The sequence below is a fragment of the Nicotiana tomentosiformis genome, chromosome 2 (genome assembly GCF_000390325.3).
Source record: "Nicotiana tomentosiformis chromosome 2, ASM39032v3, whole genome shotgun sequence".
Taxonomy (NCBI): Eukaryota; Viridiplantae; Streptophyta; class Magnoliopsida; order Solanales; family Solanaceae; genus Nicotiana; species Nicotiana tomentosiformis.
In genome coordinates, this window is record NC_090813.1 from 27127955 (window position 1) to 27151939 (window position 23985).

Below are 23985 nucleotides of genomic sequence, written 5' to 3' on the forward strand. Positions count from 1 at the left end.
ACAAGTGCACAGGTTTTTAGAATAAATACAAATAAAGGTCTGAATAAAATAAAGTTGTCTGGAAATAAACACACAGCTAAAGTAAAAATAGACGGGCACTTCAGAACTGCGAACGCCATGCAGTTATACCTCAAGTCTCCTCTGGTAGCTGAAATCCGAGCAAGTCTACGGTACGCCGCTGGGACCAACTCCAAAATCTGCACAAGAAGTGCAGAGTGTAGTATCAGTACAACTGACCCCATGTACTGGTAAGTGCTGAGCCTAACATCGACGAAGTAGTGACGAGGCTAAGGCGGGTCACTTACATTAACACGTACGAAATATTAGTAAAAACAACAATAATAGAAATAATTCAGGTAACTCATTTATAATAATTAAAGCCAACTGAGAAGTCATAATCAATTATCATTTCCATCAATTCTATTGCAGCGTACAACCCGCTCTTACCATATATTCACACTAATTTCTGTTGTAGCGTGCAACCCGCTCTCACAATATATTCACATTAATCAAGTCTGTTGCGGCATACAACCCGATCCCCCAATATATATATATATATATATATATATATATATATATATATATGTGTATGTGTGTGTGTGTGTGTGTGTGTATGTGTGTATGTGTATGTCGACTTTTAAATAAGTCTGTTGCGGCGTGCAACCCGATCCTTCAATATGGACTTTTAATAAGTCTGTTGCGGCGTGCAACCCGATCCTCCAATATGGACTTTTAATAAGTCTGTTGCGGCGTGCAACCCGATCCTCCAATATAGACTTTTAATAAGTTTGTTGTGGCGTGCAACCCGATCCTCCAATATGGACTTTTAATAAGTCTGTTGCGGCGTGCAACCCGATCCTCCAATATGGGTTTTTAATAAGTCTGTTGCGGCGTGCAACCTGATTTTTCAATATGGACTTTTAATAAGTCTGTTACGGCGTACAACCCGATCCTCCAATATGGACTTTTAATAAGTCTGTTGTGGCGTGCAACCCGATCCTCCAATATGGACTTTTAATAATTCTGTTGCGGCGTGCAACCCGATCCTCCAATATAGTCATTATAATCAATCCTGTTGCGGTGTGCAACCCACTCCTCCAACATATTCATTTATCAACTCTTATAGAAGAAATTTTTCCAATAAATATAATAATTAATATAAAATTATAAGACAACAAGCATTCAATATTTATGATTTAATCATGAAACAAACAATGACAAATAGCAAATTATTATGGGAATCAGGGAGAAAATAGGCAGTTTAATATTTAATATGCTAAATGTCAAATAACAATTAAACACGTTATTCAAATAGCATGTAACGATTAATGCAGGAATTCAAGAATTAATATTTGACAAAGAATAGGAGAGAAATAATTATTATGATAATTAATTTATGATTTAAAATAATTTATGATTTTTCAATTAAGCAGGCAAACAATTAATTTGACGACGTATAGACACTCGTCACCTCACCTATACATCGTTCACATGTAATTCACATAACAAATAATTTAAGGGTTCTATTCCCTCAAGTTAAAGTTAACCACGACACTTACCTCGCTTTGCAAATTCCAATCAATTATTCAACCACAGCTTTTCCTTTTAAATTTGTCTCCAAAATCTTCAAATCTATTCACAAACAATTCGATATATTCAATACGAATATTAGGAATTAATTCCATATGAATTTACTAATTTTTCGGATAAAAATTCGAAATATATTAAAATATTCGGCAGTGAGACCCACGTCTCAAATCTTAGAAAAAATTACGAAATCCGAACACCCATTCCGAGATGAGTCCAACCATATAAAAATTATCCAATTCCGATGTCAAATGGACCTTCAAATCTTAAATTTTTATTTTTGGAAGATTTTAGAAAAATCTGATTTTTCTTCCATAAATCCACGGATTCATGATATAAACGAGTATGGAATCATGAAATATAATTAATATAGGATAAGGAATACTTACCCCAATGTTTTCCCATGAAAATCGCCCAAAAATCGCCTTAACCAAGCTCAAAAATGGGAAAGAGTTAAAAATGGGTCGAAACCCCATTTCCAGACTTAAGTTCTGTTTCTGGGATTTTTACCCTTCGCGTTCGCGAAGGTACTCTCGCGAACGCGAAGCACAACTTTGTGCTGTCCAACTTTTACTCTTCGCGCACGCGAGGGCTACTTCGCGAACACGAAGCTTGCCTGGCTTGGCCTTCGCGAACGCGAAGGCAATTGACCTGGCCAGTCTCTTTCCCTTCGCGAACGCAGGGCTTCGATCGCGAACGCGAAGCTTCGCATCCCAAGCCTTCGCGAACGCGTTCTCTCTGTCGCAAACACGAAGCACAAAATGTGCCAGCCCCAATTTGCTCTTCGCGAACGCGAAGAAGGAAACCAGAAGCAGGTTTCTGCATTTTCCTCAAGTCCAAAAATGATCCGTTAACCACCCGAAACCAATCCAAGCCCTCGGGACTCCAAACCAAACATGTACCCAAGTACTAAAATATCATACGAACTTGCTCGCGTGATCGAATCGCCAAAATAACACCAAGTACTACGAATCGGACACTAAATCAAAGGAAATATTCAAGAAAACTTTAAAACTTATATCTTTAAAACCGGGCGTCTGAATCTTGTCAAATCAACTCCGATTCTCACCAAATTCGGCAGACAAGTTATAAATATTATAGTGGACCTATACCGGGCTTCGAAACTAATATAAGGACCCGAGGTCAATAAATCCAACATCAGTAATTTATTAAAAATCATTAAGCTTTCAAGCTTTTAATATTTCATCAAAATTCCATATCTCGGGCTAGGGACCTCGGAATTTGATTCCGGGCATACGCCCAAGTCCCAAATCACGATACGGACCTACCGGAATTGTCAAAACACTCATCCAGGTCCGTTTGCTAAAAATGTTGACTAAAGTCAACTCAATTGAGTTTTAAAGCTCTATTTCATATTTTAATTCATTTTTCACATGAAAACTTTCCGAAAAATTTTACGGACTGCGTACGCAAGTCGATGAATGATAAATAGTGCTTTTTGAGGTCTTAGAATACATAATTTCTTATTAAATTTAAAGATGATATTTTGGGTCATCACAGGTTATGACTCCCGGATGGACCATCATGATCCAACACACCAGAACTATGCATATTCCAACCAGGCGTTGGCTCATAACTTGTAAAATTCATATTTGGCCGGTAGCCCCTGTGGAATATATGAGTGTTAATACAAATTCAATATAGCAAAAATAAACATCGTAACACAAAGAAAATTTGAAGTTTACCACTCGTATTCTAGATTATGTAAACAATGAGAGAAATTATTTCCTAACTCCTCATTCGCCCGTGCAGATAAGTTTAGATCAGGCCAAACTCTTTCAGCCGGAACCTGTTCGGCTAAAACTGCTCCAAAATAACCACCCGATGACTGAGGGATATCCCTTCTTTGCGCAACCTTGTCATTGCGAACGTATTCAACCTTGACGTACATTTCCAATATTTTTATCACAGAAAATTCCTGGTATTCATCCGAAGTCCTCAAAAAATCTCTCAGAGTTTTATCGTCCTCGATGTTAAACTCAGTATAACAAGCAACCCCTTGCGGAGTGACAGAATACTGATATCTTCCGGTTACTTTAAGGTTCACCGAACGTTTGCTCACACTCATTTTTTACATAACAACAATACCAATATATCGTACTCCATTGTAAGTGAAAACTTAATATGACACTGTAGAGATAAACTATAGGTTACTGAGTTATTCGCCACCACAACCTCCCCCCCCTCCCCTCCCCCCTAATATAATGAAACCCTTATTATTCTTCGCTCTTCAGACATTATGACAAAATGCAAAATAATTTAACGAAGAAATATTTCAGAAGACTTGAGAATAATTATGAATGAATTTTTAGAAAATCCTTAACCTCTTTAAATAACGCAAAAATCAATCTGGGGTATAATTTTTTTAGGTATAGCGCTTTAAATAAGGGCGCTATACCCAGTTGAATTATTGTTATGTCAGTTAATTCCAGAAGAATTATTGGTTGGCCCACATAATATATATAGCACATTTCAAAAAGGCTTTATATATATAGTGCCTTTTAAAAGGGCACTATACTTAACTGGGCAAACGGCCGTTAAAGTATAACACCCTTTAAAAGGGCATTATATATAAAATTGTCACTAAGTATTTTTCACACATTTTGGTTCTTTGAATCCAAAAGAACCACATTTTGGTTCCAGACTCATTTGTATAGCCACCGAAGTGTCTCGATACTTTCCAAGACTCAAAATACTTCTATATATGTGTGATATTTTTATACACATATAATTAAGTAGGTTCATTTTCGCTATTTTCGGTTCTTTTTATGAATAGAAAAAACTACTCGAATAAGTCGTAACGATTATGTATTCATATCAAAACCTATGAATTTTCTTGTTCTCACAACCTAGTTACCCTCTACTGAAGGATGTGTTGCCTTGTTTTCACAGCTTAGATATCCTCTAGCGATGCAGGGATGTTTTTGTATAGTTCCCTAGCCATCGTTTGTTTTTCACAAATAATATTAAGAAAAAACTCTATTCCGTACCCTAATGGCGCATTTATAAGCTATCGTTAACTAATGAGCTAATGGGCTAGCTAGCACCCCTGTGAGTATACCTGACCCTCCATGCCAATAGTATTTTTCAACATGTGGCATATATCCTACTGAGGGTCGTCTGGTTGGGAAATAAGTCATCCCAAGATTAATTATTTCGCAATTAATTATTACGGGATTGTTATTCCACCGTCTCACAGAGATAAGAATAATACTACAATCTTAGCCGGGTCAATTAATCGCGTACACACTATGCTTCCCAGATCCCACTTATAAATTTATACAAGATATGTTGTTGTTGTTATGGATACATATAAACATAAAAAGATTGGTTAAAAAAAAGGAAGCTTTAGATGGGCAGGGTAAAAAGAAACGTATAAGAGTTTCTTTAATGTTTGTATTGAGTAAAAAGGTGGGAATTATATAGTACCTGATAATAGATATGGTCAGAAAAAAGGAAGTTTTATCTCATACTGAATTGATCAAGCAGCTACCTCCATCCGAAGAGTATAGATAACATGAAAACAAGGTGGTTAGTCCATATGAAGAAGCGCAGTCGAACGTGCAATAACTTAGGGCTATTTTAGTACGGGAGATAAGGGATAATTAAGTCTACGATTAAATTTGAAATGCGTTTATTCATAGTGTCGGTTACGGGTGGAGCCATAGTGTCGGTTATGGGTTCGGCCGAACCCAATAGCTTTGGTTCAAATTATATATTTATCTTAAAGTTTTTATTAAATATGTATAAATTATTAATTTAGAACCCAATAACTTAAAAATATTAGAATCTCGAACCCATAAGCTTGAAATCCTGGCTCCGCCTCTAATGACAAAGAAATAGTAATGAAGAAGCTATGGCAAGAGAAGCATGGAATTACCTTTTGATTTCCAGAAAGCCCTCCCTAATCCCTATTAACGTGAGTTAAGCAAAATCGTAGATTGTAGGATTTTGAAGAAGGATAAAGATGAAGTTTGTTAGAATCTCAAGGAAAGCGACTTTTCGCTTTATCATGGAATTAGGTAGAATATTTTGTTTGGTATTTAACTTTGTTTAATGCATGTGTTACAGCACATTGGCAATCCATGAAAAATTAATACTCTGCTATAACCTAAAGCTAATTTTTTTAACTCTTTGATAAGACGAATTACATGTCAAGTCAACCTTGTTTTCTCATATTAAGAAGAATAAGATAAAGTGCAAATTGTTTGGCTTGAGATCTCACTTTTTCAGATTTAACCATTGAACTTGACTTATATATTCATATTGAAACTAAACTTATACATCTTTAGGTATTGTCTAGGATCGGCTTTCACTCTAAGGGCACTTTCACCGGCGGCGACCGAATCAGAATATTTATTAAGGGATGTAAAAATATAAAAAAATAAATATATAAAGAAATAAGAGGGAATTCAATATATAATATATGTACTTTTTAAACAAAAAAATAATTAACTAACTGTGCAGTGTAATTTTTCAGACGAAAGGGTGTCAAGTGACACCCTAGGGATAGGTTTGCTCCGCCACTGACTTTCGCATATCATTCATTTTAGTCTCAGTATGCCCGATTTAGTGTCACGATTTTTTATTTTTACAATGGTGTATTCGATGTAATTGAATATCTTTGCTCGACTAGATATTAAGAAAGAGTTTTAAACGTGAACATTTTAGTTTCCTTTTTATTTTCAGCTTCAAGTTGATAGTGCATATCCCACTAATGGCATCTATTATTATCTAAATCTAATTGTACCTTGTACTTTTTGAAATCTATACTCACTCATGTTTGGTAAAAACATTACCCAGTTAAGGGAAAGAAAGGAAATCTTAAGAAGTTAATATAAAAAGAACTAAATTTAGAACAATATAAATGATAACTAATTCCTCATTAAACAAGATTAAAGCAACAAAAAGATTTGTAACCAAATGGGGGCAACTTGATTCAATGCGATCAGTCATCAGCCAGTATCTCTATCTATCGAATGCTCTTCCCTCAAGTAAGCTTGCATTTTGGTTCAATCTTTGTTAAAGCAAAGTAAGATAATTATGAGAGAAAAAAATGACATTTAAAAACATGTTTTTAAATGCCTATCTCAAGTTCGAGATTTGGATCCCTAGAACGGCACTAGAAGTGAATAATAGATATACAAAATACAAAATTGATCGGCCGACCAAAACTATGAATACGGGCATTTAAGGATCCACTGCTTCTACCATGCATGCATGCCCTATGAGAATATGATAATACGGAGGCAACAGATTAACACTCTAATGACAGTTTACACTCTAACCTAAACTGTCATTCAGTTCAGTTTGAATACTCTAATGACAGTTTACACTCTAACCTAAACTGTCATTCAGTTCAGTTTGAATACTTACTAGTATACAGTATAGTTCACGCCAATATAGTTTTTCAAAAGGATACTTTATGTTTCGATGATTCATTTGAAAAATTCTTTTTCTAACTATTTGATAAATTAAATAGATTGTTTAGGCAAATCTTTCCAAAAAATACTTTTGAGTGTCAAATTTTGAAAAAGATAGTACTATTAAAATTCATTTTACAATTAACATTGTTTAAATAGAGAGATTATTTTACATATTTTTATGAAAAACTTTAATGAAGTTTCTACTTTTATTTAGATAAAATCTAAAACATAAAATATAAGTATATATTAAGGTTTTCAATCAATATAAATATATATATAATTAAACAAGAAGTAAAAAGGAGAAGAGGACAAGAGGGGTTGTATTTAATTATATTTGAGAGATATATGGGTTAAATTAACAGGAGAGAGTTTGGTAAATATAAATTTTCATGAGAGATATATATGGGTTAAATTAAAAGGAGATAATTGGTAAATACACTTATTTGTCTTGAAAGAATTAATTTTTGCTTCTCCTTCGTTGAAGAAGCAAAAATTTGTATCTTCTCCAACAACAGAAAAACTGTTTCTGCTGGTTCTCAAACTACTTCTTGTTTTTGGCCAAACACCTCAAGTCTCCACACAAAACAACTGTGGTTTCTTTTGGAGAAAAAGTGCTTTTGACTTCCAAAAGCTTAGCCAAACAGGCTATCTCCATGCACACTTCATATATAGAAGGATATTAAAGTAAGACAAATATAAAAGAGACACATACCATCATAAACTTTTTCAAAAGTCTGCATTAAAACCAAAATATAATATAAAGTCATGTAAAATCTGAAGTAAATCCCTCAAATGAAGGTAAATAGAGGTAAGTCTATTTTCAGACAAAAAGCCGAAATGTGAACTCCATGCAGCGGAGTGTGGGGTTGCCAGATTGTATGACAACCCTTGCTTACTCTATTACCTAACCATCCCCCCAGAAAACTCAAACTTTTCTAAAGACAAAATTATCACTGCAGCATTTCCTCAGTTGACAGCAACTTCCGCGGAAAGAAAACTTGGATGAAGTGAATCTTGGCTGGAAACTTTAGCCTTGGACAGCTTGAGCACCTCAACAGCTTCCTCCACCTTGGTTGCCAGAGACTCCGGCGACTCCAACAATAACAGTAGTTCTGCATTGTCCATCTCCAAGAGCATTCCCGTTATCTTTGCAGCAAGGTCGGGCTGCAGAAACCATGTAATTTTCATTATTAAGATGACTTTACTAGTTCTTTGGATGTCAGGAAACATCGAAGACCAATCGCTACTAACTGAGGTTAGACTTATTGTAAATAACCAAAGGTAAGTGAGAACAAAACTTGACAGCTTCAAAGAGCTTCTTGATAAATGACCAAACTAAGAGATCGCTTTGTTAAGGATGGATTAAGTCCTTTCTCGAGTGTTTCTTCAACCTTTTGGCATGAGAAATCCAGCGAGTAGCTATTATTTAAGGAAAAGGAAAGCAAGAAAGAAACTCACCTTATGTTGATTGACAAGAGGATAAAGGTGCTCTCCAAGTATCTGTTTCTGCTGCTCAGGAGCAGCAGAAGCAAGCAAGGTACTCAGCATTTGAGATCCCTCAGCAACTGATCCAACTGCAGCAGAACCAGCATTTGATGCAACAGATCCTTTGTTCATGTCACGAGTCCGGCCATTGGGCACATATTTGAACTGCCCGCCACGCTGCATGCATGCAAAATTTTGGGAGTATTTAGTGATACATAGGCCACCAATCAAACAGAATAATTAGCGATTTTTGGAATAATTATTATACTAGGTTAAGGCATTCACCAACAGTAGAAGTTTGCAGCTTATTAACGTACACAACTAAGTAAAATGAACAAATAAGCTATCTTTTAAAATTTAAAACAAACCTCTTCTCCGAAATTATAAATGGCTAGACCAGCTCTCATCTTTTTAAATATGGTACTAGGTTTTCTAAGTGATTATAAAGGGAAATATATCGATTTACTTGACAAAAGAATTCTAATCGAGAATAGAAGATATTTAAGACGCGGGTATCCTATGCAGATGCATTCTTTAGTACTCCAAAAGGAGAAAGAAGGATTAAAATGGAAAACTCCCAGCTTAACTATCTCAAACAAAATGGCCCATGCACACGCCATGCCTAAAACTTGAGGACAACATAGTTACTCGATAGTTGAGACCAGTAAGTGTGAGGACTATACAATGTGTTAAGTGGTTCTAATTACAACTATTTAAGTTCTAACATATGTTAACTCTGAAGAGAATCGGTTTAGGGGGAGAAATAAGAAAAGTAACCCGGTTCCCATTTCAAGATGAAAATTCCTGTGTAACTTGAATGTAAGTACTGATGTTAGCTACTTTGTGAGACATGAGTGGTACCAAAATGCTGAGGTAAATATAAGGCAACCGTGGATATAATGATATATGATCGTGCAATACCACAAATTAGAAATAACCAACTAACCACAACAATTTCAGGAAATTTAGTGCCAGCACACTGAAGGCCAAGATGTTTCAAAAATATGAAACAAACTTCTGGTGGCAATATAAAGGATGTTAAGCAAGATTTCTTGAAAAACTATACTATCAACACCAAAAATCACGAGTAGCTACCCAAAATTGAGAATGGAATAGATACTAATCTTTATGCTTCTGCGAAATTATTCTATCCTTTACCTGACTATGAATTTAAGTATACTAATCCCTTTCAATCTAAATGCAAGCTCATATTTCATGGAAGCCCCAAATGTCAAACTTTTGAAGTTAAGAGTTTTTAACCTAAGCATTCCAAATAGAACTTTTTAAAAAGCACTTTTGTACAACTTATTCCCTTACATTTGGACAATCAAATTTTCACTTTATGTAAAATAGGTAAGGAGGTTAACCACCTGAGAATTGCCATTTGATAACACCACTGATTGACTTGATTGCTGCACACTGGTCACGTTTGAAGCTGGCATATATCCATTCATCCTTCCCCTGTTCTGCCTATATTGTCGGGAATTATTAGGAATCTGAAAAATAAGATGCAAGCTGTAACCTCCTTCATCATAAGTCTAAGTTATAGCATGTTAACACAGTTTAACGTGTCCCAACTGGTGCTAAAAGGATAAATTTTTTGTGCATTCAATTAGAACTTAATGGACCATAACAAACTCCAAGAAGTGGAGAAATTAGAGATACCAAGTGCTATGAGTGTTTACAGGGACTAACCAAGGGAACTGGAGAAGGTTGAAAGGCAGGTCTAGTGGTGTTTGTGAACCCATTAGTCCTCCAACCTGGCCTCACACCAAGAGCCTGATACATCAGCCCAGGTCGTGTTGGCATTTGAGGAACAACACCGGGGGCTGGGTAGTAAAAAGGAGGATATCCACCAGGAAACATAGCTGGAGGTCCTGTTAGCCCTGCAAGTCGTTGTGCATATAGAAGCTGTAGTTGGGCCTGTCTTTCCTCCTTTCTTTGAGCAATAGCCACATATAACGGCTTTCGACCCAACATAAATCCTGTGAAACATCTCATAAACATCAAAGCTCATACAGTGTAGTCAGTTAGTGCCGAACTGTGATGCGAAGAGATCAAGACACCTATTATGGCAAATAAATCACTCAATTCAAGAACGGAAACTGTCAGTACACTGAAGAGTAGGTGAAGAATATGAGAGAGGAAACAAGAGACAACATAGAATTTCCAAAATTGAAGCACCTTTATTGGGTGAAGACTGTGCTGATACAAGCATGGGGTGATATAAGCACATAAACATTTTTTTTACAAGGAATAAGCACATAACATATACTTGACCAATAATATACGCAAGCTTGGCCTAATTCCTCTATTTATTTGTCTTATTACTTGCAAAATGGCTGGAACAAAATTTAGGCTTCTTGAGCAACTAAAGATGGCTTGTCTCCTTAATTTGCTTTTCTAGTAAAAATTTACAAATTTCACTGAACCAAGAAACATATCGGAAAGAAGTTTCAGCCAAATTTATCTAAAGCCTGTTAGTGACTAGTGATAAAATTGGCTCTACGAAGCATTTAGGTGAAAACAAAAGCATAAATACAAAATGACATGAAGCTCAATTCAGAACTTTCCACCTGAATGAAGTGAGACCGTGACAAGAAATAAGAATTATAATCTAATTCTAAGAGTCTAAGATGTTTAATGTAATTTTTAATAGCTGTCGCTGACCATAACTGACTCATTTCGCTTCACAAGCTTCATCAAAGATATGTTTGCTTTAGCACTAGCACATGTTTCTACCTTAAAATTTTAGTGTTATGACCTTGGTCTGTTACATATCAGCCAAATAGATAGCCTCATTATTTGGCAGCACTTGCTCTTCATTTTAATTGCTTTTTTAGATGGTTCATATCTGTCATTTTTCCTACAGTGAACTGATTAAAATCATGGAGATGCTCCACATAAATCCTATATCCTGGTTTTGTGGTGCTCAAAAAGATCACGGGGAAGAAATAAAAGATTGTAGCATGTGTCACCATAATTACCTCGTGTGAAATAACTTTCACCGCCTAGTTATTCATTATGATCTTGAGCATATTTAAAATGTATGACTCACCATGAAAAGTATTCACAGCTTTATAGGCCTCCTCTGCTGTGGAGAAGCATACAAATCCAAAGCCCTTACTCACACCTTTCTCGTCTTGCATAACTTTTGCAGAAGTAATTGTGCCGCATTGGCTAAACAGCTCGCGCAGCTCATTATCAGAGATATCATCGTCAACATTCTTGACATACACATTTGAACCCTGACATGATAATCCAAGTATTTACATAAATAGATTATAAATACAATAATTTCTTTGTGATAAAGAAATGAGAATGAGGACCTGGTATTTCATGATTTGTTCCTTCCTTCTCTCCTCAAACAGACGCTTCAAAAGTTGTTCGCGTTCTGCTTTCTTTTGTGCTCGGGCTACATACAAGGTCTTGGAGCCTACTTAATGCATACATGTCTCAGACAAAATAATAAATAGAACGTCTGCAATCACATTGAGAATACAACAGCATCACAAAGCCATGACTTACCAATTGGTGATCCATTCATAGCTTCCATTGCTCTCCTAGCATCATCGGGATCGTCAAAGTTCACAAATCCAAAACCTTTTGAAGCTCCACTCTCATCTTTTGCAATGACCAAGCTAATAATCTTCCCAAACCCAGAGAATTTTTCTCTAAGATGCTCTTCTGAGATGTCAAGGTCCAAGTTCTTGAAGTACAAATTTGTGTATTTAGCATCAGGGCTGGGCAAAATCCGGTCACTCTTTCTAACAAACTTACCAACATACCTATGCCATCAATGTCATAAGATATTCATAAATACATAGACTTAGATAAGAAGCGTATAAACAACAAAACAATCAATTCATCTAAGTTCATCATGATTGCAAAATGGAAAGCTAGATGATTGCAACAAATATGGAAATGCACATACATCTGCTTGTCTCCAACCATGGTCCCATTAAGCTTCTCAATAGCAGCATTCGCAGACTTTTCAGACTCAAACTGGACAAAGCCATATCCTTTACTCTTTCCTTCCTCAGAAAAGACAACTTTACAAGATAAGGTATTTCCAAACTTTTGAAACATTTCTTGAAGCTTCGCATTGTCAATTGTATCACTTAAATTCTGTAAAAAATACAATTTGGATATGCAGATCAAAATAGAGAAGCTGTTAAGATCTCAAATCAATTGAACGCTATTCACTCAATCAAAGGATGCTCGTACCTTGACGAACACGTTTCCTTTCCCACTTCTTCTTGCATCAGGGTCACGACGAGACCAGCAAACCCTTATAACTTTCCCATTGAGAGTGGAGTTATTTTTCACCTCAATAGCGCGTATAGCTGCACATATTTTTCAGAAACAAAAGAAGTTTTCCAAGTCAAAAATCAAACCACACAGTATTTCCAAAAAACTCATCCATATATGACAACAGTTCATACACGACAGAGATAATTAAAGAGCACTATCATTGTTCGTCAAGTCTCATTGGTCCAAGAAGTGTAATAAATGCTAACCAGAACGAACTTTCTAAGAAGATATCACAGGACAGGAAAAAACAAAAAATGACTATCAGCCGTCAGTGAAAAACTTACTAACACATTAATTATTACATTAGTTTCGACATCTTCTTGGAATATCACACACTTCATGTGGGGAAAATAGTTTTATTTCCCAATTGAATTTTATTTTTCCATTAGACGGGGCTGGAATGTAATCAAAAAAGATTAGCTCATCCACTGGATGCCAAAATCACAAGTCAAATAAAATTCGCTTATCCACAACATTTCATGAATGATACAAGCTGTTAGCCGATAAAAGCAACTAAACTACACTTAATGAAGTTTGCTTCCGTACAGTCTCTCAACTTTCCAAAACGACAAAGCAATTAGACGACAAAAGCAATTAACGAGTATTACAACAAGACCGAGATCTAGAATAACCATCCAACCAATGAATCATCAAGGACCTAAAAAACATCATGTAATTAATGTCAACCTTAAAAGGATCCAACTTGTAAGAAGAACTACCTAAATGACTCATACCGGAAAAAACAATAAACTTCCTTCAAGTTATAACCGACAAAGTCACAAGATATACACTTATATACCTCTTATTTCATAGAGCACCAACAAACATATACTCCTAACAGCTAATGTCAGTGACAGATCAAATCAGATGACTTGCAGCAGAAAAATCACTCAAATCAGACAGTCAATTCCTCAGCATTCGATATTATACATTTTTTCTATCACTAGACAGAACTAGCATATAGTACACTAAAAGCAACATCATGCAAGAGTAAACAGTGAATAATTCAATTTAATTTTTTTATCTAAAAGAGCAAAAATGACATTCGGCCTCTCTACATTCTTCTCTCACTCTCAGACTATCTGATTATTTAATTGATCCATTTATTAATAGCCAAAACCAGCACCACAACCTTAATAGACTAAAACACTTAAGCTCGTGGCTTGTCCATACCGTAAACACAAAATCCCAAAACTTTTACATTAGAGTCTATTCAATTATCGATTGATCATTCATGAAATTAATTCAACAGGAAATTCTGATCCAAAATCGCCATGCAAAATCAAAATTCAGTTGAATTTTAAACCCGATCACACGAAGGAACATTTCTATCGATAAAAACAAGACACGTACACACAGAGACCCTAGCAATCAATGTATATACATGGAAAAAGAGATAAAAATAGGGAGATATAGAGATATATACCGTCTTGAGGAGAAATAAAGTTAACGTAGCCGTAACAGAGGGAACGGCCAGTGGATGAGTCACGGCAGATGCGAACAGAAGCAAGGCTTTTGAACTCAGAGAAAGAATCAAACAACTGTCCATCGGTTACGTCATGGTGAAGGTCACCAACGTACAACGATGCCGGCGTTGCAGGTAGTACAGTCGGAGGAACCGCCATTGACGTACGTACGCCTCACACAATTCAAATGCAGAAAGAGAAAAGTGACTCTGTGTGTGTGTGTGTGATTTGTAGAGAGAGAGGAAAAAGCGAGGCGTTTCGATTCGGAATTGAAGGGGAGCAACTAAAAGGAGAGAAACAGAGAGTGAGTGAGAGAGAAGTGGTGTGTTGCCTTATAAAGGAATGCGTTTTAATTCTGGTAATCTGGGGATGGGAATTAAGAGGGTAAAATGGGTAATTAAGAAAATTGGGAAAATCTGTTTGAGGGTTGGGAACGGAAAATTGGAAAAAATGAGGGGCAAAAAGGGAAATTAAAGGACAATTGTGAGTGTGAGAATGAGCTAAAAAGTGAAGAGGGAGTGTGTATGAGAGGATCGGGGGGTTTGGGTTATGAGAGGATTTTGCATGGAATTCACAACAGAGACAGATGGATATCAGTGTCAACACGCTCGTAAAGGGCGCGTCTATTGAACTTCCGTTGCTGCAACGGATTGAAGCAAAACTAATTAATTATAATAGTTGATCTTAATTTTATAAATTATTGGCTTGGTATCTACTCTCTTATTTGAGATCATTAGTTCGTAGAAATGTTATGTTAATTGTAAAGCGGTATATTTGATAATATTAATTTCTTTGGTTTATTCAATACGGATACAAAACAATTTAGATGTTTATTAATATGTAAGTCGCATTAATATTAATGTTTAACGTATGTTATAATTTACGAAAAGAATTAAATAAATATTAAGTTGAAATAATTAAATTTTTAATTTTTTCTATTTTATGGTACATAAAATGTAGTAATAAAGAATCAAAATCTATATGAAATTATATAAATAGAGGAAATATTAGTAAGTTAGTAATTGTAATAACTAATCAAGATCTATATGAATTATATAAATTGAGGAAATATTAGTAAGTTAGTAATTGTGATAACTAATCAATATCTATATGAATCAAATAAATTGAGGAAAGACTAGTAAGTTAGTAATTGTGATAACTAATCAAAATCTATATGAATCAAATAAATTGAGAAAATATTAGTAAGTTAGTAATTGTGATAACTAATCAAAATCTATATGAATTCTATATATCTTAGGAAATTTTATTAAGTCAATAATTACAAATTTTGAAATACTAAGTAAATTTAGTCGAAACCTATTCGCAAATTTCACTAGCATAATGTTAAAAGTTTATTAATTATATGCATGTAAAATAATATATATTATTTCAAACATGACTTTGTTCTAAATATAATTAATCTTATCTGCATGTATAGTAGTTTCAAGCATGTCATATTATTTGTTAATGCATAATAGCAATAATGTTAATGTGTACGTAAATATAACGTTTGTTATATTTGCGTAAAGAACACGGAATATGAAGCTAAAAATTAAATAGATTTTCTAAATTCTTCTATTCTTATGGTACTTCAAATCTAGTAATAAAATCAAAATCTATATGCTTTGTGTATATCTAAAAGAGTAAGTTGATAATTATATTTCAAGAGATAATAAAGCAATTTAATCAAACCTCTTCGCAAATCTTCATTATCATAATTTTAATAACTTATTAATTAAATACGCATAAAACAAATATGTATTATTGCAAATATATTTTTTATATTTTATTAATTTTATCTGCACTTATCACAAAAAATTTCAATAGTCGCTATTTCTACGCATGAGTGATTATATAAGCATCATATTTACTATAATCAGATAAAAAGCATACGAATTAATTACGTGATGAACAAACTAATTTAGTGGGATATTTTATTTACTAAGTTAATGTCTTGAACAAATTAGTTTTTCAAACGATATTAATCATCGGAAACATATTTTTATGGATATATATTCTTAAAACCTTATATTATAGGTTGAAAAAAAAACTTCTATTATACATATAATTTTTAGAAAAAAATTTAAAGCTACATTTATGCATTCCTCCATCCGTCATTGGCAACATAACTTAAATGCTTTTTTCCTCTTGCATGTAACTTTGACTTTAAAAGTTTGTTTGAGAGTGGAAGCACATAGATAAAAACAAATTCAGTTTGGAGCAATCCATAATTAATAAAACTGACCTCACGTGGGCATCACGCCCGTCCGAAGCACGTGAAGAAAAAGTAGACACGTGAGGGAGAGAGAGAAGCGGGTAAGTTGAGGTTGTAAAAGGTATGAGAAATGAACCCCTGTCCCTAAAACGACTGCTTCAAACCTCAAAACAGTTAGAAAAATTAAAAAGAATTAACTTAAAATAAAAAACTCAAAACAAAAGAGGGCAATAAGTGATACAATATTATTGTTATTACTTATGTGTTTCATAATTCGATTAATTCATTTAATTAAATTCACATTCTGAGTAAAGATCGCAGATAAAGAGTTCGACAAAATAAAAAGTTTCAGTATTAAGAAATTTGATACTTTAAGCACCGTTTCATTTTTAAAATTCAAATTTGATTGCAGGGTTTACAATTGAACAAAAGAAATAATTCTTTATGATTAGTAAAATTTTGAATAAAAAATCTTCTTAAAAAGATTTCATATATTTTATTTACCGATCTCTTGTTTTATTATGCACCAATCACTTGTGAAAAGTTTCATGTAATTAGCCACAAAACCTATATCTCTTTTAAAATAGTACGAATTAATAACTTGATGAATGGCTGAAATTATACTAAATATGAATAATTTGATTTACTTTGATATTGTTTTTTAAAAGTAAATTAGATAAATAATTACAAACAAATTCCAATGATTTTTCTCACAAGTTTGAATATTAAAATAACCTTTTGTTTTACGAGCTAGAAAATCCATATAATCCTACCAGAGAATTAAATTCTGTGTGAAAGAGTGATTTTAAGAGCAAAATATCTCAAACTAAATAAATGTTATATAATTGGTCAAGTACAGTCAATTCAAATCTTTTTTAAAAAAATCACTGTAACGATCTGACCTGTCGTTTTGAGTATTTGCACTTCGCTTGGTGGTTTGATGGCATGAATAGCTCCGTATGATGTATTACGACTTGTGTGTATCGCCGATTTTAGTTTTCGGGTGATTCAGAATTAGTTTGGAAGAATAAATTTCATTGTTGAAGCTTTAAATTAGAAGAGTTGACCAATTTTGACTTTTGTGTGTTTGATCCCGGATCAAAGATTTTATGATTCCGCTAGTTCCGGATGGTGATTTTGGACTTGGGCGTATGCCCGGATTCGCATTTGGGTATTTCTAGAAGGTTTCGGTACTATTTGGCGAAAATTGGAAGGTTGAAGGTTTGGGAGGTTGAGAGGTTTGACTGGGAGTTGACTTTGTTGATATCGGGTTCGAATTTTGATTCCGGTAGTTAGTATAGCTCCGTTGTGTTATTTGAAACTTGCATGCAAAATTTGACGTCATTCCGGGTTGATTTGACATGATTCGGCGCGAGTTGTAGAAGTTGAAAGTTCATAAGTTCATTAAGTTCGATTTGAGGTGCGATTCGTAGTTTTGATGTTGTTTGATGTGATTTGAGGCCTCGAGCAGGTCCGCGTTATGTTATGAACTTGTTGGTAGGTTTCGACGGGGTTCAGGGGGGCTCAGGTGTGTTTCGGACGAGTTTCGGGCCATTTCCTTCTATTTTTGTACTGCTAATTTCCGTCATCTGGTATTCTTCATCGCGTTCGCGCTTGTTCTTTCGTGTGCACTTGTTCTTTCGTGTTAGCATAGTGTTATAGTGGTCTCAGGTACTTTGTCCTTCGCGGTTGCGAAGAATCGACCGCGTTCGCGATAATTTGAGAATTTTGGCTTCACGTTTGCATCAGGGGATACGCAATCGTGTATAAGGAACGGAAAGGGCATCATGTTTCTTACTCTCCGCGTTCGCGAGGTTACCAATGCGTTCGCGAAGGTTGATGAAGATTTTGTGCCGCATTCGTGGCTGTTCACTCGCGTTCACGTAGGGATATTTTGGCAGCATATACTTTGTGCTTCGCGATCGCGAAGCATCTCCCGCGATCGTGATGTATATTTACCTAGGCAGGATATAAGTACTCTATTTTCGAGGGCTGTTGATATTCTATCACTTTTTGAGTTAGAGAGCTTAGATTTGGGCGATTGTGGAGGGGATTTTCACGTGTTGGTTTGGGGTAAATGTTCTTTATCTCAAATTGATTATATTTCATGATTTCATAATTATTTTTATCATTAAATTAGTGAATTGAATGAAAGAAAATGAGAATTTTTGTAAAATCTTTCAAAAATTAGAATGAGGATTTGAAGGGCGATTTGATATCGAAATTTAACAATTTTGGTATGGTTGGACTTGTATCGGAGTGGGTGTTCGAATTTTATAAATTTATCGGATTCCGATGTGCGAGCCCGGGGTTAACGTTTTATTGATCTTTAAAGATCGAAACTTTATTATTCAGAATTGTTTCCTATGATTTTTATTGAGTTTTTGGCTAAAATTGTCCCTTATTTATGAGGGTATATTCATTTTTGTTATTCAAATATACATGTGAGCATCTTTAATTCCTTAATTTTGTTAAAGTGGAGCGAACCTTTGATCTCACTAACATAATGAAGGTAAAAACTAACAGTGCCTACCATTGTTGCTCATATATCGCCGTTAAAAGATCAAACACTCACCAATAAAAATCTAAACCCATCCCCATTCCCTCCGAAGCCCAATAGTAAAAAGACAATTTGATCCCTTTTTAAGCTTTAATTTTTTTCTTATAAGAATTGAATTTTTAAAAAGTATCCTCATCCTTATGAGAAATAAAAGTTGGAGTTGAGCAAAAGGCTTTCATTGGAGACTAGGCAAGTCAAGTTTTGGTTCCAAAATTATAGAACTCAGATGAAGATAAAAAGATTCAATTTTTGTGGCTTTAAAAAATTCAATTATTATGGTTTTTTTTTTTGTTCTACTAAAATAGTGAATCTTGATTGTATACTCAACTGGAACACCATGAGAATTCGATAATGCAAGAGAATGACGATCTTCGAACACAAAGCGTATCAATAAGAGAGGCAATGAGAAATCCAATTTGCCTTTTCACTGAAGAATTAGGGGAATCGGGTACGAATTTAGCTTTTTTACTATTGGGTTTTGCTGGAACTGAGATGTGTTTAGAATTTTACTGCTGAGTTTTAATTTTTTAACAGCAATATATGTGTACCAATGATAGGCACCGTTAGTGTTTAGCTCCATTATGTTAGTTAGACCAAAGATGCTCCTATTTAGCAAACTTAAGGGATTAAAGATGCTCACATGTATATTTGAAAGATAAAAATGAACCTACTTTCATATATAAGGGATAAATTTAGCTAATTATTTTGGCTATATTTGAGCCGTCCGGAGGTTGTTTCACATGAGAAGGTCATTTTAGAGTATCTGTTTAGCTTCTATGAGGTAAGTATCTTATCTAACTTTGTGTGGAGGAAACTACCCCTTAGGATACGAGTTAGTTGTGCTATTTGGGTTACGTGAAAGCCGTGTACGCAAGGTGACAAGTGGGTACATGGGCTATATATGATATTTGACCGGTTTAGGTTATCTAGACTCTTTCCATGCCTTCAATTGAATTGCCATGATGTGTTGTATCTCTCATTGTTAATCTACTCTTACATGCTCTATTTGACGTTGTTAGCACTTATTGTACCTCTTACTTGTTATTTTGCCCTTATATGCCTTAGTTAAAGTTATTGCCTTCCTTATTGTCTTGTTACCTCTTTATTGTTGAGTCCCTTCCATGACTCTGTGCCTATTTGCTACTTGTCTTAACTGTTTCACTTGCGCACCTTAGTTGTCACGTGCTTTACTTGTCCTGTTATTTTTGTAATATTTGTTGCATTCCTTTGATTATTACGTGGTTCCTTTATTGTTGTATACTCATACCCTTGGTTGTAGAAATTCTTGTAAATTGAGTGATTGGATTGTTGTTGTTAATTTAAATTATTTTGGATCGGGTTGCGCGCCGCAACGGGTGAAATAAGGGAAGATTATGATATTAATAAATAATAATACGGTGGGATCGGGTTGCACGCCGTAACGGGTGGAATAAGGGAGGATTATGTGATATAGTAAAATAAGGGAAGATTTCATATTGATACGGTGTGATCGGGTTGCACGCCGCAACATGTGGAATAAGGGAGGATTATGTGATATGGTGAAATAAAGGAAGATTTGATATTGATATGATGGGATCGAGTTGCGCACCGCAACAAATTTATATGTTATTCTTGATATTGATATGGTGAAATAAGGGAGGATTGTATTTGTACGGTGGGATCAGGTTGCGCGCTGCAACAGATTGCGTGTATTGTATTCAGTGTTGTAATGTGTTAGCTTTCGGTATTTATCATATGATATTTCGAGGACTGATATTTTGGTTTTACTAATTTTCGAGGATTGAGTTATTTTCATTAGTTTACTGTTTTGCCATCATTTCCTATTTTTCTTTCCCATTACTATTATTTTAGTGAATTGATTTTCAAAATAATTAACTACGCTGAGTCATTATCTCATACCCTATTGAGTTATTAGTAACATAACGGTTTTAAGTAAAAAATTTTTTAACTTGCTTACCTTACGTGACTCTTAAGTTAAAAACTCATCGTTTCATTCGGTACTTTACTATTCTTAATAGTTGTCATATTTCACTTTAATTGATTTCTCAACTTAAACTCATTACCCTACTTGATGTTTTTACTTTGCTTAAAAATTATTATTATGTTTTAATTTAACAAATTCTATATTTAATTCGGTAGTTTATCCGATGCTTTATTTTATTTAAAAATATTATTTTCTTCACCCAAATAATTTCTAAATAAACTCATTTTCTCACCTGATTTCTGTACTTTGTTCAAAGTTGTTATTATGACTTATCGTATACAAATAAATCTCTTGAATATTTTAATTAGCATTTGACACGGATACAATGTACATGGTGGCACATGGGTTTTGCCGTGCGAAAGTGATTTGAAAAAATGTGGGCATGAGGTGCCATATGTATAAGGTTTGAAAGTTGCGATTTATGATTTGAGATTATGTGGAGCGGCACCTCGGGTAATTCTTGTTGTAAATTATGCATTTGGAATGATTTGATTGATTGAGTCGTCATCTGTTTCTTTATTACCGTCTATTTCTTGTTTCTATTCATGTTTCTATTATTTTCAATGTTGATTGTAAATTTGTGATCATGCGGCAGTTGGTCCTACATTAATGTTCTTTCCATTGTTAGATTTAATTTATATCCTGCACAGGTTTACATGTCCGGTAGGTGTCTTGACTTGGTCTCGTCACTACTCTACAGAGGTTAGGCTTGATACTTTACTGGGTACCACTGTGGTGTACTCATACTATGCTTCTGCACATTTTTGTGCAGATCCAAGTACTTATGATCGAGTTGGTTTGAGATTTATGTTTGTGCGCCTGGAGACTTCAAGGTATACCTGCTTGACATTCGCAGGCTCCGAAGTCACCTTCTGTTGTCTTTCATTTCCATTGTTTCCTATTATTTCGGGATAGTCATGTATTATATTATTATTTCTAGTGACTCTTAGGAAAGATTATGACCTGTACTACTGGTTTTGGGATATTGTATCATGTTGAAATTGTTGGCTTATTATAGAAACTTCTATTTCATGCTTATTAGATATTTGAGTAATGACCTGACCGGTTGTTTTGAGCTCTTATACGTTACTCAGCGGTTTGAGGCCTTGGGTAGCCTCACTTCATATTTTATGACTTGTATGCGTAGTCAGAATCAGATTTCGGGAAGTTTAGAGTTGATTCAGATGAAAAATTCTAATTTCGAAAGCTTTAAGTTGGAAGAATTGACTAAGGTTTGACTTTTGAGTAAATAACCTCGGAATCAGGATTTGAAGGTTCCAATAGGTTCGTATGATGATTTCAAACTTAGGCGTATGTTCGGGTTGAGTATCGGGTCGCCCGGGAGCATTTCGGCGCTTATTATGGAAAGTTGATATTTTGAAATTTTAGAATTTTCTAAGTTTGGTTTGAGGTGGACTTTGGTGATATCGATGTCCGTTTGGGGTTCCGAGCCTTGGAATAGTTCGTATCGTGATTTGTGACTTGTACATAAAGTTTGGCAACATTCTAAAATATTTTGATATGATACGGACGCGTTCGTCGAAGTTTGGAAGTTTGAAAGTTGAAAGAAAGATTTTTATCGTCAATTCATGCTTTTTATGTTATTTGTGGCGTTTTGAGCCTTTGGATAAGTTTGTATAAGGTATTGGGACTTGTTGGTATGTTCGGGCGGGGTCCCGAAGAGCTCGGATGAGTTTCGGGGTGGTTTCAGACTATTTCTAGGCCATTTTTAATTGTTGACTTTTGGCTACAGCAGTGTGCATCGCGATCGCGGACATTGGATCGCGTTCGCGAAGAGCAAAATGGGAGAAAGGGGGCTATGAATCGCATTCGTGGAGACAAATTCGCGTTCGCTAAGAAGAAATTTATGCTGCACAGGGTTGACTTTGGAAGCTCATATCCTGCAATCTATAAGGAATTTGGAGATGATCCAAAAATAAAAGTTGTATATCTTGGTGTCTAGTTTTCAGACATTCAAACCATTTAGCATTTGAAGTTTTGTACAAAATATTATGACCATTATACTAGAGGCTATCTGGAGGAGTTGGCCAGCTTGCTCTTCGCGATTGCGATTGGTTTTCCGCGATCGCGAAGGGAAATTTTGAGCTGAGAAAAGTTGTGCTTTGTGATCGCGAAGGGTAAATACTTGGGCAGAAGCTATATTTCTGGGGTTTCGGTCATTTTATCATATTTGGAGCTATGTAGCTTGGATTGAAGCGATTTTTGAAGCGATTTTCGCCATATGGATTGGGGTAAGTGTTCTCTACTTGGTTTTGATTATATTTCATGAATCTATCCTCATTTTTGGCATTTGGTTGATGATTTAAATAGAGAAATTGGGGTTTTTTTGTCTAAAGTTTCATAGAGTGAATTTTTGAGTTTTGGACATCGATCCGGAGTCGGATTTGAGTGAAACTAGTATGGTTGGACTCGTAATTGAATGAGTTATCAGATTTTGTAACTTTTTTCGGGTTCTGGGCATGTGTGCCCGAGGGTTGACTTTATTGTCTTTTCGAGTGGAGTTGAAAATTATTATAAACTGATTTATTACGAGTATTAGAGTATATTTTTATTGGTTTGCATATTATTTGACTAGTTTTGGAGCGACGGGTATCGGTTTGAGGTGTTAGAGTAGCGTTGGAGCCGGTTATGAAAATTTGGAGCAAGGTAAGTCTCATGTCTAAACCCCATGAGGGGGAATTTACCCCGTAGGTGTTATATTCTTATGTGCTACATGTTGTGGGAACTACGCACGTATGAGGTGACGAGTGTCCGTGCGTATGCTAGAATTCCTGATTATGTACGGGTAGACTTAGGTTCATGCCATGCTATAATTATACTATTTGAGTCATATTTGCTCGTTTAATTCCTTTATTTCGCGTTACGACTTGAGACTAGACTTGCATAGGGTGATAGAGTCGCTATTG

The 23985-nt window shown here is 35.0% G+C and overlaps 1 protein-coding gene across 1 annotated transcript; it reads right to left on the reverse strand.

The window, feature by feature from the left end:
- Window positions 1-7748: 7748 nt before the first annotated feature.
- Window positions 7749-14622, reverse strand: LOC104114625 (polyadenylate-binding protein 7-like). The gene is made up of 10 exons (XM_009625112.4): window positions 14260-14622; window positions 12747-12865; window positions 12454-12647; window positions 12048-12307; window positions 11849-11955; window positions 11578-11767; window positions 10215-10504; window positions 9890-10015; window positions 8493-8696; window positions 7749-8198 (listed from the first exon to the last, which is right to left on the reverse strand). The coding sequence occupies exons 1-10, from the start codon at window positions 14456-14458 to the stop codon at window positions 8001-8003; spliced, it is 1887 nt and encodes a 628-aa protein (XP_009623407.1). The 5' UTR covers window positions 14459-14622; the 3' UTR covers window positions 7749-8000.
- Window positions 14623-23985: the final 9363 nt, after the last annotated feature.

Coding starts and splice junctions, on each gene's coding strand:
- LOC104114625 (XM_009625112.4), bottom strand. CDS start 14,458: ATGGCGGTTCCTCCGACTGTACTACCTGCAACGCCGGCATCGTTGTAC. Junction 10,505..11,577: donor AGCTGTGAATACTTTTCATG/GTGAGTCATACA, acceptor GATGTTTCACAG/GATTTATGTTGGGTCGAAAG. Junction 8,697..9,889: donor TATCAAATGGCAATTCTCAG/GTGGTTAACCTC, acceptor GCATGCATGCAG/CGTGGCGGGCAGTTCAAATA.